Source organism: Nannospalax galili, unplaced genomic scaffold, assembly GCF_000622305.1.
Source record: "Nannospalax galili isolate Female #2095 unplaced genomic scaffold, S.galili_v1.0 scaffold677, whole genome shotgun sequence".
NCBI lineage: Eukaryota > Metazoa > Chordata > Mammalia > Rodentia > Spalacidae > Nannospalax > Nannospalax galili.
Genome location: NW_008339584.1, coordinates 220,276 through 234,054, shown reverse-complemented (window position 1 = coordinate 234,054; position 13,779 = coordinate 220,276). Strand labels below are relative to the sequence as shown.

Here is a 13,779-nt window from a genome sequence, read left to right as displayed (position 1 = left end):
AAATCCATTTGATATATGGTATTGTTTAATTCAGATGTCTCTGTTAACTCTCTGCCCTGATGACCTATCTAATGGAGAGAGTGAGGAATTGAAGTCCCCTACTATTAAGTTGGGGTTAATCTGGGTCTTAAAGTACTGTAGTATTGTTTTTATGAAGTTGGTTGCACCAGTTTGGTGAATATATGTTCATGATTATAATATCTTCTTGGTTAACTGTTCCTTTGATCAAAATGAAGTGACCCTCCTTATCTCTTCTGATTCTTTCCCCAAAGTATAGTTGTTTCTCTTTCTGCTCTCTTATTGTTTCAAGTATTCTTTGAAGGGCTGGTTTTGTGGACATGTATTCTTTCAGGTTATTCATGTCATGGAAGATTTTTCTTTCCCCCTCAACTATAATAGACATTTTTGCTGGTAGCAGTCTGGGTTGACATCTGTGGTCATTTAACACTGGGAATACTTTGGTCCAGGCTCTTCTGGCTTTCATAGTTTGCATTGAGACGTCAGCTATAATTCTGATGGGCTTTCCTTTGTATGTGACTTGTTTTTCTTTTGCTGCTTTCAGTGTTCTCTTTGTTCAGTACATTTAGTGTTTTTATTATGATGTGTTATGGGGAGTTTCTTTTCTGATCCTGTCTATTTAGTGTTCTATGTGCTTCCTGTATTTGTATGGGCATATCTTTCCTCAATTTTGGGAAATTCTCTTCTACAACCCTGTTTAAGATATGGTCAACACCATTAACCTGAAATTCTTCCCCTTCCTCTATTCCTATGATCTGTAGATTTGGTCTTTTCATGGCGTCCCACATCTCTTGCATATTTCATTCCTGTGTTTTTAAAAAATTTTCCATACTCTTTGCTTGAGTGGTCCAATTCTTCAACTTTATCCTCCAGTATTGATATTCTGTTTTCCATTTCATCCATTCTAGGAGTGAGGCTTTCCCCTGGTTTTTCAAGTTGGGTTATTTAGTTTTGTACTTCCTTCTTCATTTCTGCCTGAGTTTTCTTCAGTGTTTCTCTTTTGTGAATTCATTCAGAATTTTATCTCTATTTTCTTTTAGCTCTTTGAGTTTGTTTGTGTGTTCTTTAAATTCATCAAATTCCTTGATCATGCTTATGATTGTTCTTTTAAATTCAGTTTCCTGGGTTATCATTAGGGGGTTCTCCTTGTAGAACTCTTCTACAGGATTGGTGGGCTTTGCTGGGGACATAGTGTTTTGGCTTTCCATTTTATTATTCTTTCGTTGTGGTTTTGGCACGTGAATTTCTTTTGTTGTTTATGATTCTGATATGAGAATAAGTTGAAGTATGCTTCTGTTTGTATTATCCGGGTGCCTAGATCCTTTCTTTATTGGTTATGTAAAGCTGGTTGGTACAGGGTTCAGATTCTTTCAGGTTTATTTGGAAGGGAACTGATGGCTTCAGATCAGCTGTTCAGGAGTACCCACAGTAGCCCAATGCAGGTTCCAGTCAGGTACACTCAGGCTTCCTTCACCACACGGAGGCAGGATCCAGGGTCTCTCAGTCAGTCCTGTATGTTGTAAATCCTATGGCAGAGGGAGGCCAGAGGGGGACCAGAACTCTGCACTCCCTGATGGTCTACTGAGATCCCAGCCTTAGCCTACCAAAGCAAATCTGCTGTATTAGTCACTTTTCTGTTGCTGTGATAGAAACACTGACCCAAGCAGTTTGTAGAAGGAAGAATTTATTCAGGCTTATGGTTCCAGGTGAATTGCTGTCCATCTTGTCAGAGAGGCATGGTGGCAGAAGTGGCTGGAGAAGAGGAGCACAAGCTAAGCTCCACATCATCCAGCAGGCACAGGAAGCAAGAGAAGGACTAGAGATCTGGCAAGGCTTAAGAACTCTCTAAGCCCACCCCCAGTGACATGCTTTCTCCAGGATAGCCACACCTTCTAAAATCTCCCAAACAGCACCATCATCTGGCTTCTTAAACCTCCCAAAGCAGTGCCACCAACTGGGGACAAAATGTCCAAACACTTGGAGCCTATGGAGGATATTTTCATTCAAGCCACCACATTACACACCCTGGCCCCCATAGGCTCATGATCATATGAAATGCGAAATGCATTTAGTCCAACTTTAAAAGTCCCCACAATCATTATCAGTCTCAATACAATTCAAAACTCCACAGTCCAAAGTATCATTATCAGTCTCAATACTGTTTAAAAGTCCACAGTCCACAAAGTCTCTTCTGAGACTCAGGTAGATAAATATCTTAACTGTAATCCTCTATAAAATCCAAAGACGAAATACTCCCAACATACAGTGGAACCAAATACACATTACCATTCCAAAAGGGAGGAATAGAAGTATAGTAAGGAAGTACTGGACCAACACAAGACCAAAAATGAGCAGGGAAAACATCAAATCTCGTGGCTCCATGTCCAACTTCTGGGACCTTACTTCCAAAGGGCTTAGATGGCTCAGCCTCTCTAGCTTTGCTGCATGCAACACTCATCTCTCTCTTGTGCTGGTACTACTCCCTGTATGCAGGTCTTCTTGGGCCTCACAGCTCTGGCATCATGAACTTCTTGGGGTCTCCATTGCCCACCAGGCTTCACCTTCACAGCTTCATGCAATGGCCTATCAGGGCCTTCTCTAGGCAGGGGCAACCCTGCTTCATGCTGCCTGGCCTCTGAGGCTCTATGAAACCTCAGAGGAAGAATCAATAACCCCTTCACTCTTCCATCTTTTATGCTTCTAAAGCCAGCACCAGGTGAGAAACACTGCCAAGTTTGGTTGTAAGTTTGGGATGGACTCCAGCCTGCTTTATCCATCTTAGACACTTTTCTCTTCAGTGGCCCCTGCAGCATTTTCCTTTCACAAGTTGGAGGCTTAGCTGGGTGTGGTCTTGCCCTGGAGGCACTCTCTCCATTGTTTAAGTTTGACTCTCTAGGCCCTTCCTTAGTCACTTTAATCTCCTTATCAATGGGATCCTCTCCATCACGTCAGGGCTACAATATTTATCTTCCAAGTGTTCTTTCTCAATCCAAACCCTATTTCTTTCTGCCCCTTTTGCTCTCTTTCACTGTAGATCTGCATAATATTCACCATTAATAGCCATGCCACCATTTCTACATTAGGCTGTCTTGAAATATCTTCTGCCAAAGAAATTAGTCCATTACTTTTCAACTTAGTCTCAGGCAAGTTTTTGGGCCTAGGACAGACTCCAGCCAGACTCTTTGCCAAAATATCCCAAGTGCTGCTTAAGTCCTTATTTTCCTCTGGAAGTACATTGTTCTCAGCACTGCTTTCTTCCAGGTGTTCACTAGAAAGGCCTGTTAATCTCTGCTTACAGCAATCAACCATTTTTCTAGCCCAAACTTCCAAAGTCTTCCACATTCCTTCAAAACCCCTCATGGTCAGGTTCTTCACAATCAGCACACCACTCCTGGTACCAATTACTGTATTAGTCACTTTTCTGTTGCTGTGATAGAAACACTGACCCAAGCAATTTATAGAAGGAAGAATTTGTTTGAGCTTACGGTTCCAGGGGAATTACAGTCTGTCTTGGCAGGGAGGCATGGTGGCAGAGGTGGCTGGAGAGGAGGAGTGGAAGCTAAGCTCTACATCTTCCAGCAGGTACAGGAAGCAAGAGAGTGACTAGAGATCTGGGAAGGCTTAAGAACTCTCTAAGCCCACCCCCCAGTGACATTCTTCTTCCAGGATAGCCATACCTTCTAAAACTTCCCAAAACAGTGCCATCATCTGGGGACAAAGTGTCCAAATACTTAGAGCTTATGAGGGACATTTTCATTCAAACCATCACATCTGCCCTGGGGGACCTTGGGAGGGGCCTCACAAAATCCCAGGTAGGGGGATGATATGGCACAATTAGGTGAAGCTCACCTCCACATGGAGGCAGGATCCTGGGGGGCTGCCGGGTTGTCCCCTGGGTTTTCAGGCCCTCTGGTAGTTGTTATATGTCAGAGTTTGCAAAAAAATCACCAGCACCACTTCAAGAAAAGTAGCAAGGTAAATGTTTATTATTTCAACCGGGCAGGCTGTCTATCTCGGGAGCAGACACAGCCCTGATCATTGTCAAGTCAGAGTTTTTATAGGATTACAGAAATATTAGTTAAATAGGACACTTGTGAACCAATCAGGTTTGTACAACATAGCAGAACTTTGAATCTATTAATCAACAACCAATCATTATACAGACAAGTGATATAGTCATATAATTTGGCAATCAACTTTGTAATTTTAAAATTAGTCAACTTCCTAGCCATAACAAGTATAGTAAGAAAGCTGAAATCAGCAGTTACTGGGTGGTCAGACAATAACAGGGTGGGCTTATACTGTGTCAGGGTGACCTAAAACAGCAAGTGAATTACAGGAGTGAAAACAAGCAGTTAGCCAGATGTAGAATGTCTGAGATTAGCACATTCCACTGGTTTGTGACTGAGCTATTTCTTAGAACTCAAGGCTGTTGTCTCTTTTTAAATATTTCCCATAAGTGAAAAGAGGTTACTGTTAAAATAGCTATTCTGAGCAAGATGGAGTAACTTAGGTTAAGTTGCTAATATAGTTCAGTAGTTGGAGGCCAGAGGGAGGCCAGAACCCCGCACACTCTGGCGTCTGCTGAGCTCCCACTGAGCAGCTACCCCAATAGAGGTCCGAATGCACCCTCTCAGCCTGTCTGCTAGGATCTCAGCCTTACCCTACCAAAGCCATATCTGCCCTGGGGCCTTGAGAGGGGCCTTACAAAATCCCAGGTAGGGGGATGGTGTGGCACACTTAGGAGAAGCTCACCACCACATGGAGGCAGGGTCTGGGGCCTGTCAGGCTGTCCCCTGGGTTCTCAGGCCCTCTGGTAGTTGGAGGCCTGAGGGAGACCAGAACCCCACACTCTCTGGCTGTCTGCTGAGTCCCGAGCACCTATCCCAATGAAGGCCCGAACCCACCCTCTCAAGTTGGTTGACTGTTTATTTTGCCTTCCAGAGCCTTAATGACTTTATAGATACTTCTATCAAGAGCTCTTAGTTCTTGGACCTGGAAAGATATCTCAGCAGTTAAGAACACTGATTGTTCTTGCAGAAGACCTGGGTTTGAATTCCAGCACCCACATGGCAGCTAACGACTGTCCATAACTCCAGTCCCAGGGGATCCGACAGCCTCTTCTGTCCTCTGAAGGCATTGTGACACGGGCTCACTTACCTACATGCAGGCAATACACGCATACACATAAAATAAAAATAATAAATAAAATTAGAAAAAAAGAGCTCTTAGTTCTTTCTCTGTGTAGTGTTCATGCATACATGTAATACATGTATACATGTGTGTACAGTTGTATATGGAGGCCAGAAAACCTCAGGTGTTATTTCTCTGGATACATCCACCTTGTTCTTTGAAACAACACCCCTCCCTGGCCTGAGGCTCACCTAGTAGGCTAGGCTATCTCTCCCTGGTCTGAGGCTCTCCTAATAGGCTGGGCTGGCTGACCAAAAAGCCCTGGGGATCCACCTATCTTTGCCTCTTCTGTGCTGCAAGTATAGGCATATGCCACTACACATAGCTTTTCTACATGAGTTCTGGAACAAACTTAGACCTTCATCTTTTTAAAAAAATATTTTATTATTTTTATGTGTATATGTGTGTTGCCTGCATGTAGGTAAGTGTACCCATGTGGTGCAATGCCCTCAGTAGACAGAAGAGGCTGTTGGATCCCCCAGAACTGGAGTTTCAGACAGTTGTTAGCTGCCATGTGGGTGCTGGGATTCGAACCCAGGTCTTCTGCAAGAACAGCCAGTGCTCATAACTGCTGAGCCATCTCTCCAGCCCCAAGATCCTCATCTTTACTAAGGCAAGAACTTTACTTACTGAGCTATCTCTACAGTTCCACGCATTCTTAATTCTAAGAGAAGAGTGTTTAAATCTCCAATTATCTTTGTGGGCTTTCAATGAGAAAAAATATCTTTATTTATTTAAATGATTCTTTGTTAAAGTCCAAATTTCCTCGTGGCATTTAAAAAATATTTTATTATTTTTATCTTTTCCATATGAGTGTATTGCCTGCATGTATGTAAGTGTACCCATGTCATGCAGAGATCAAATGAGGGCATCGTATTTCCCTGGAACTGGAGTTATGGATGGTTGTTAGCTGCTATGTGGGTGCTGGGAATTGAACCTGGGTCCTCTGCAAGAGCAGCCAGTGCTCTTAACTGCTGAACCATCTCTCCAGCTCACCCCCATCTGGAATTTTAAAATTTCTACTTGAAGACATTCCTTTAATATTTCTTTCATGGCAAACCTTCTTGCACTGAATTTGCTCAGGTTTTGAGAAGCTGAATAATATTTAAATTTCACATTAGAAATATATCATTACAAATCATAGAATTCTATAATTATCTTCCCCAGTAATGTCCTCCAGCTTGCACAGCCTCTGACATGAAATCTATTGTCATTAGACTTGTATTCTCCATGGTTAGTAGGGAGCAATGTCCCCCTGTTATATGGTAACTCCTTTAAATCTCTATTTATAATACATATGTATATACCTTACATATTTTCTATGGTGCTAGGTTTCCATATGGCTTTTTCTAAAGGCCTTTAGTGTTAGTTATCTCCCTACACTCCCTCTTCTGCCCACCTTTCCATTCCCCACCCCATTTAACCCTTCTAACTCTATTATATCACTGCATCCTACCTCCCTCCCAGGAAGATGCACATACCCCCACCCCACCCCCGCACACACCCATGGCCATTTATCAGTTTCTTGATCTCTCTGGATTTTTTTTTTTGAGAGAGGGACTCCCTGTAGCCCCAGCTGGCCTGTAACTCACTATGTGGACCAGGCTGGCCTTGAATTCACAGAGATCCACCTGCCTCTGCTTCCCGAGTGCTGGGATTAAAGGCATGTGTCACCATGCCTGGCCCGATCTCTCTGGATTTTAAAAATTGAACATGAATATCTTGGGGCTGGAGAGATGGCTCAGCAGTCAAGAGCACTGACTGCTCTTGCAGAGAACCCAGGTTTGATTCCCAGCACCCACATGGCAGCTACGAACCATCCTTAACTCCAGTTACAGGGGAAATCGAAGCCCTCTTCTGACCTCCTCAGCATTGCATGACATGGGTGCACTCACATACATGCAGGCAATACACTCATACACATAAAATAAAAATAATAAATAAAATATTTTTTAAAATTGAACATGCATATCTAAAATTTCAAAGCTGTCATCCAGCTATGAGAGAGAACATTCGATATTTGTCTTTTTGGGTCTGGTCACCTCACTTAGGATGATTGTTTCCAGTTCCATCCATTTACCTGCAATTTTCAAAAAGTTTTTAAAGAGCTGAATGCTATTTCGTTGTGTATATGTACCATACCTCCATTATGCGTTCATCAGCTGATGGACATCTGGTTGTTTCCAGTTCCCTTGACTCCTGACTCCCTTGGTCATCCTTGACACCTGATATCTTATTCTGACGTAGTGTTTGCCAAAGCAACCCTTTCATTAATGCATAGCATCTCTGGAATATTCCGTTTCCTTCTTATTGTTTTTAAAAATATTTTAGTGTTTTTATTTTTTGTATATAAATGTATCGCCTGTATGTATGTAAGTTCACCTGTGTCATGCAATGCCTGCTAAGGTCAGAAGATGGCACTGGATTCCCCTGGAACTGGAGTTGTGAGTGGTTGTTAGCCACCATGTGGGTGCTGGGAATTAAACCTGAGTCTGCAAGAGCAGTGCTCTTAACCACTGAGCCATGTCTCCAGCCCTACTAGTGCTTTTCTTACTGCCACTAAATCCTAAAACTTTTACCTCATTGGGTTGTTTGTTGAGAGAGTCTCATGCAGCTCAGGCTGGCCTCAAACTTGCTATGTAGCCAAGGATGGCCTTGAATTCCTGATCTTGCTTCCATCTCCCAAGTGTTGGGATTATAGGTGTATACCCTGCACCCTTGCACTAGTCAGGGTTCTCTAAACAAATAGAATCCTTAGGTTGAATGTGTGTGTGTGTGTGTGTGTGTGTGTATGTGTGTGTGTGTGTGTGTGTGTGTGTGTGTGTGTGTATTGCAAAGGGGATTTATTAGATTGGTTTTCTTGATATGCACTGGGTAGTCCAATAATGACTGTCTCACTCTGGAGAGGCTGAGAACCAAGTAGCTCCTTGATCCATGAGACTATGTGCCTCAGCAGTCCCTATCTGGTACTGAAGCCTGGAGAACTGCTGGTCTTTAGCCCATGTTAGAAAGCTGAGTTGCAATGTCATCAAAGGACGGCAGCAGCAGGAGCAGCGACAGGGTAGACACAGTCACCAGTAAGGTGCAAAGGTGAACAGGCAAAAAGCAGCCCTGCTTTCCCTCAGACCCCTTTGTATCTGGGCCACCACAGAAGGTGCTGGCACTCTGAAGGAAGGTCTTCCTCCCCAGTTAATTTTTACCAGAAAATACAGACTTCACAGATCCACCTAGAAGCATGACTCTTAGAGGATGCCAGATACAAATCAAGTTAACAACCAAGCTTGGCCACCACATCCACCATGCCCAGTTTTACCAAGATTATTTTCTTCTTCGAAACTGTTCAGACCTTGTACATAGAACAACATCGCAGTATCTTACTCATCTATGTGTGTATTAACTCATTTCTCAATCTCTAGTGCATTCTGTGAGACTGGCTGGAAGAGAAAGTCGACTTCAAGAACCTTTTGCAAATGACATTTGCCAGATAGCTGATGAAATTGCTTCTGCTCTGCTGCCGGTCATCCAGGATAAACCGTTTGCATTTTTTGGCCACAGGTATTTAAATTTTGTTGTAAAAGATGTGTATGGGATCTAGGATGTAGCTCAGCAGTAGAGTATGTCTCTCGCATGTTCAAGGCCCTAGGGAGTTTCTTAAATCACAGGTGCGTGGGTAATGTGCTTTGTGTTTTGTGAGATACACACTTTTTGTGTTGGCTAACTAGAATGCTGGATAATTATTTCCAATCATAACTTTTACAGTTTTCCAGTTGATACAGTAATTATACCTAAAACAAAGACGTTATCAGCAACTTCTGTTCATTTTTCAAATAAAAAGTGTGCAAATAGTATATATTTCCCAAGGACATAGACCCAACTTTAGACCTCTTAGAAGCCATATGACCATGACCTTAGATTTCTTAGGCTTCTGAATTAGTTTTCTCCTTCTTACCTGTGGAGATTAAATGAATAGTGATTATAGGAACTGGCGAATACTAAGGACTCATTAATCTTGGCAACTGTATTCTATATTGTGTAAGTTTTATAAATATAGCAAAGCAAAACTTGAGAAGTAAAATGTACTAAGGATCTCTTGGTAATTGATGGCTACTAGGGGGAGTGAGAACTATTTTCTTCAGAGATGCAGGCTCTGAGAGGCTACCCACACTCCATTAGATGGACACACACACACACACACACACACACACACACACACACAAGCAACACTAAATGGGGAGAGAGAGAGAGAGAGAGAGAGAGAGAGAGAGAGAGAGAACATGAAGCTGGGAGGAAAAAGTGGTGAGTGGGTTGGGGAAAAATTGGAAGGGAGGAGACGAGGGAATGGGGAGAATTTTATCTAAACACATCATATGCATGTATGAATATTAAGTAAAATATTTTAAAAAGTACTCCACGTCTTAGCACCCAGATAATACTTTAGAATTTTACTGTGGTTCCAGTTCCTTAATATTTATTTCTACATGATGCATTCTTTTATCCTTTATCTGAATTTTATCACTTAAATATAGCTGTGAACATCTTTTATAACCTGTCACTTGCTTTATGGTTTCTTATAAATCTTCATTTGTGAATATGAGTGATTCATATATTTTTCTGTTATAATCAATACTTCAATGAACATTCTTAAGGAAAATTGAGTCCAAATACTTTATTGCTTTCTTAGGATAAATTCCTAGAATTTAGGTTAAGTGATAGGCACACTGGTACTGTTCTTGATATGTATTTCCACGTTATCTACACTTCACACTCCATCAAGCATTGGGAATGCAACTGACCTTTTCTTTCATAAGATCTAAAAATATATAATTTTTATTTGCTTGCTTGTTTTTTTTGAGACAGGTTATAGCCATGGCTATTCTGAAACTCACTATGTAAACCAGGCTAGTCTCAAACTCACAGAGATCTGCTTGCCTCTGCCTCCTGAATGCTGGGATTACATATTCGCACCACCTTGCCCAGCTATAAACATACAATCTAAAAATTAATAATCTTGGGGAACTTTGTTTATAAAATCTGCCTGCATAACATCTAGAGCAGATTATACACTTTTGGCCCCAGTACTCCTTTGGGCTTTCATCGTATTTATTTAATTTTTTGTAGCACTGGAGATCGAATCTCTCTCTACCACTATGCTATACTCTACCTCCTTTAGACTTTTAAGATGTTGAAGATCTCAAAGAGCTTTTGCATGAATGTGATTTATCTGTCAACATGTACAACTAAAGAAAGTACAATTAAGGACATTTTAAAAATATTTTTTATTATTTTTATTTTATGTGTATGTGTGTATTGCCTGCATGTAGGTAAGTGCACCCATGTCATGCAATGCCTGCGGAGGACAGAAGAGGCTGTCGGATCCCCTGGAACTGGAGTTACGGACAGTTGTTAGCTGCCATGTGGGTGCTGGGATTTAAACCTGGGCCTTCTGCAAGAACAGCCAGTGTTCTTAACCGCTGAGACATCTCTCCAGCCCCAGTTAAGAACATTTTAATTTACCTAATTAGTAGCTTATTTAAAAATGAAGCTAACAAGCCATTATACACTGTTGACATAACATGTTTTTTTTTATGAAAGAAACTATATTTGCCCCTAAAAAATGTAATAAGAAGAATAGCATTATGTTATACTGTCGCAAATCTGTTTAATGTCTGGCATAAAGAAGACGGCTAAAATCTATTTCTGTTTCTGCATTCAAATTGTTGCAATTTCCATGTCATATAATCTCTGAAAAAAAGCCCTTCTGTGCACTCCTGAGAGTTTGGGAGTAGAGAGGCAGGTAGGGGCTGAAGAGACAGCTCAGCAGTAAAAAATGTGCACTGCTCTTGCACAGGACCAGAGTTCAGTTCCCAGCACCTATGTCCAGTGGCTGACAACCTGTAACTCAGCTCCAGGGGCTCCAACGCCCTCTTCTTTGGGTGCCTGCACGCACTTATGCAAACCTACATTCACATACACATACACATAATTAAAAATAAAATAGATATTTTTAAAAGGCAAATAACAGTTAATTTTTAAATTTAAGAAGTTTTCTTTTATTTACTGTTAGCATGTGTGTATAATGTTTGTTCAAGAGTGCAGGCACACACATGCCATTGTGTGAATGTGGAAGTCAGAAGATAGCTTTCAGGAGTCAGTTCTCCTTCCACCCTGGGATCTAAGGATTCAGCTCAGGCTTTCAGGCTTGTGTTAGCAAGTACTTTTTTTTTTTTAAACCTGTTGACCCATCTTGCAAAATTTTAGTATTATACTGAAAATAGCTTTGACCTCATGGGCCATCTGATGGGGTCTCAGAAATCCTAAGTGTCTCCAGACCACACTTTGAGAACTGTTGCCCTATACTATAAAGGACAAAGTGATCTACATCTTTAAGGGAGAAAAGGAAGTATAAATTAATTTCAAGGCACTCTGTGCGTAGGTCAGCTGTGCACTAATGGAGCCAGATACCCAACACCATCAATTTAAAGAGAAAGCAAGCTTGTCTTGGCTCATCATTTGGAGGTTTCAATTCATAACTGGCTGGTCCTGTAATCTATGTGTATAGGTATATGTATGTGCATTCATATATGTGAGTACATGTATATGTGTATGCCTGGCATGTGTGGGCTAGCTGGGCCATGATCTCTCAGGGCTCCTCCTGTCTCTGTCTCACATTTTGCATTGCTGGGATTATAGGCACCCAACTTTTTACATGGTTTCTGGGGATCAGAACTCAAGTCTTCAAATGTATGAGGCAAGTGCTTTACTGACTGAAACCACTTCCTATCCCTGAAACACTTTTTATGTTGACTTTAGTTATCAAACACATACCTACTACAAATTAGAGTTATTAACCAATGAGCTTTGACTGTCACCGCTTCATTGCTGTGTTTATGACACTGGCACTATCCTAAACTCTGCGGAACAGTATCTGTCTCATTTGTCTGTCCTCTGGTTTAGTGTTGGATCCTACATTGCTTTTATGACTGCACTGTACCTGAAGGAGAAACATAAGCTGGAGCCATTGCATTTATTTATATCCAGTGCAACTGCTCCCCACGTAAGTATTCTGGAATGTTTTGGAGAAGGGAGTGGAGAAGAAGGAAATGTGGTTCTAAGAATTGGGCCACTGCTCTCCTTCAGCCCAGCCGAGGAAAGGTGGGGATACTGTGTGCTGCTGAAAACTCCTGAGATCTTTCAGTGTCTCTCTCTTCCCTGCAGTGAGCTTCAGCTCTTTCCTAATGATTGTATTACTGTCTATTGCCTCTGTACCTCTCAGCTAGTGCTGACCTTCCCTGTTTTCTCTTTCAAGTTGGGTCAGCTGGGAACTTACTTAACTTTCAGGATAGGAGCCAGTCAGAGCCAGGAAATAATCCTTAAAATGATGCTATACTTTCGGAACCACCGTGGTCTTTTAACTCAGACTCCTGCTGTTCCCTGTTCCTCCCTTTTTGACCTCCCTGCTTCTGCTGCACAAAGCTCTTGACTGACCCAGGAGTCTAAGTCTGGAATGCTAATTGGTGGCACTGTGGTGCTAGTTTCACTAGCATTTTATTCTCTCCGCTTGATTTAAGGAGGTAAGATTTGAATTTATAGGCTAGTGTGTTTTATGAAAGATCAGCCTTGTGTTTGTTGATGTTTCAAGTCAACATCCCAGCTTCAAATACCTGAAGTTGATGGTTTGTCTGAAGAACAAGTCCAAAGTTACCTTCAGCACTTTGGAGGCACCCCCAAGCATGTCATCAAAGACAAGGAAGCTCTGCAACAATGCATTCCCATTCTGAAGGCAGATATAACCCTTCTTCGAAATTTCAGGTAAGCAGCTGAGACGTGTGTGTGTGTGTGTGTGTGTGTGTCTGTGTGCGTGTGTGTTGCTATTTATAGAAATATATAATTGGCAGATTCACAGAAGCTGTGTATATGAGAAAACAACACCCCAAGGCCACAATGCATTTCCTTTGGAGCTGCTCGTGATATTTGTACTGGCTTGGAATGGAGCTTGGGAACAGAAAATTTATGTCTGTGAAAGACTGACTAGCACATATTTTCTTTAAAAATATTTATGGTTAGACATGCATATTTTATCACATAGTAAATTAATGCCAAAGAGCCCTTACATTCTTCAAGGGCTCTATGTAAGAGGAGAAGGCTGCATACTAAGTGTGGAGCATAAGTTTGCTGTTTGTTTTCTGTGAACTTGTTCCAGAACCCCATGTTACCTCTCCATTCCTTTGTCTCACAGGGTTATTTGGATTGCTACTTGGTTCTTCTGATAGGACTGAGATTTTAACATCAGAAATCCTTTCCCAGTAACCTAAGCCCACACAAGGCTCCTCCTAGTGTACCTTCCTCATAGCTGTCATCTCTGGGTGGCATTTGTCAAACATGATTTCTGTTTTGTTCTGGCCTTGCTTCCTTGGAGCAAATTTGTTTTTTAACTTTTACAAAAACTTTATTGAGAATTTCATACATGTATATAAGGTGTTTTGATCAAATACATGCCCACTCCCTCCCCTCCAACATTCCCCCCTCTGAAGAGGCAACCCTAAAATCTTTTAAGGATTAGACACACGC

The 13,779-nt window shown here is 41.7% G+C and overlaps 1 protein-coding gene across 1 annotated transcript in view; it reads left to right on the top strand.

Annotated features, from left to right (window-relative positions):
• Window positions 1–13,779, top strand: part of Olah (oleoyl-ACP hydrolase) — a 43,997-nt gene that overhangs the window by 23,506 nt on the left and 6,712 nt on the right. Inside the window, exons 4-6 of the mRNA XM_017798483.1 lie at window positions 8,628–8,766; window positions 12,166–12,265; window positions 12,851–13,020. Of these exons, the coding sequence (XP_017653972.1) occupies window positions 8,628–8,766; window positions 12,166–12,265; window positions 12,851–13,020 (409 nt within the window). The remainder of the gene's footprint in view (window positions 1–8,627; window positions 8,767–12,165; window positions 12,266–12,850; window positions 13,021–13,779) is intronic.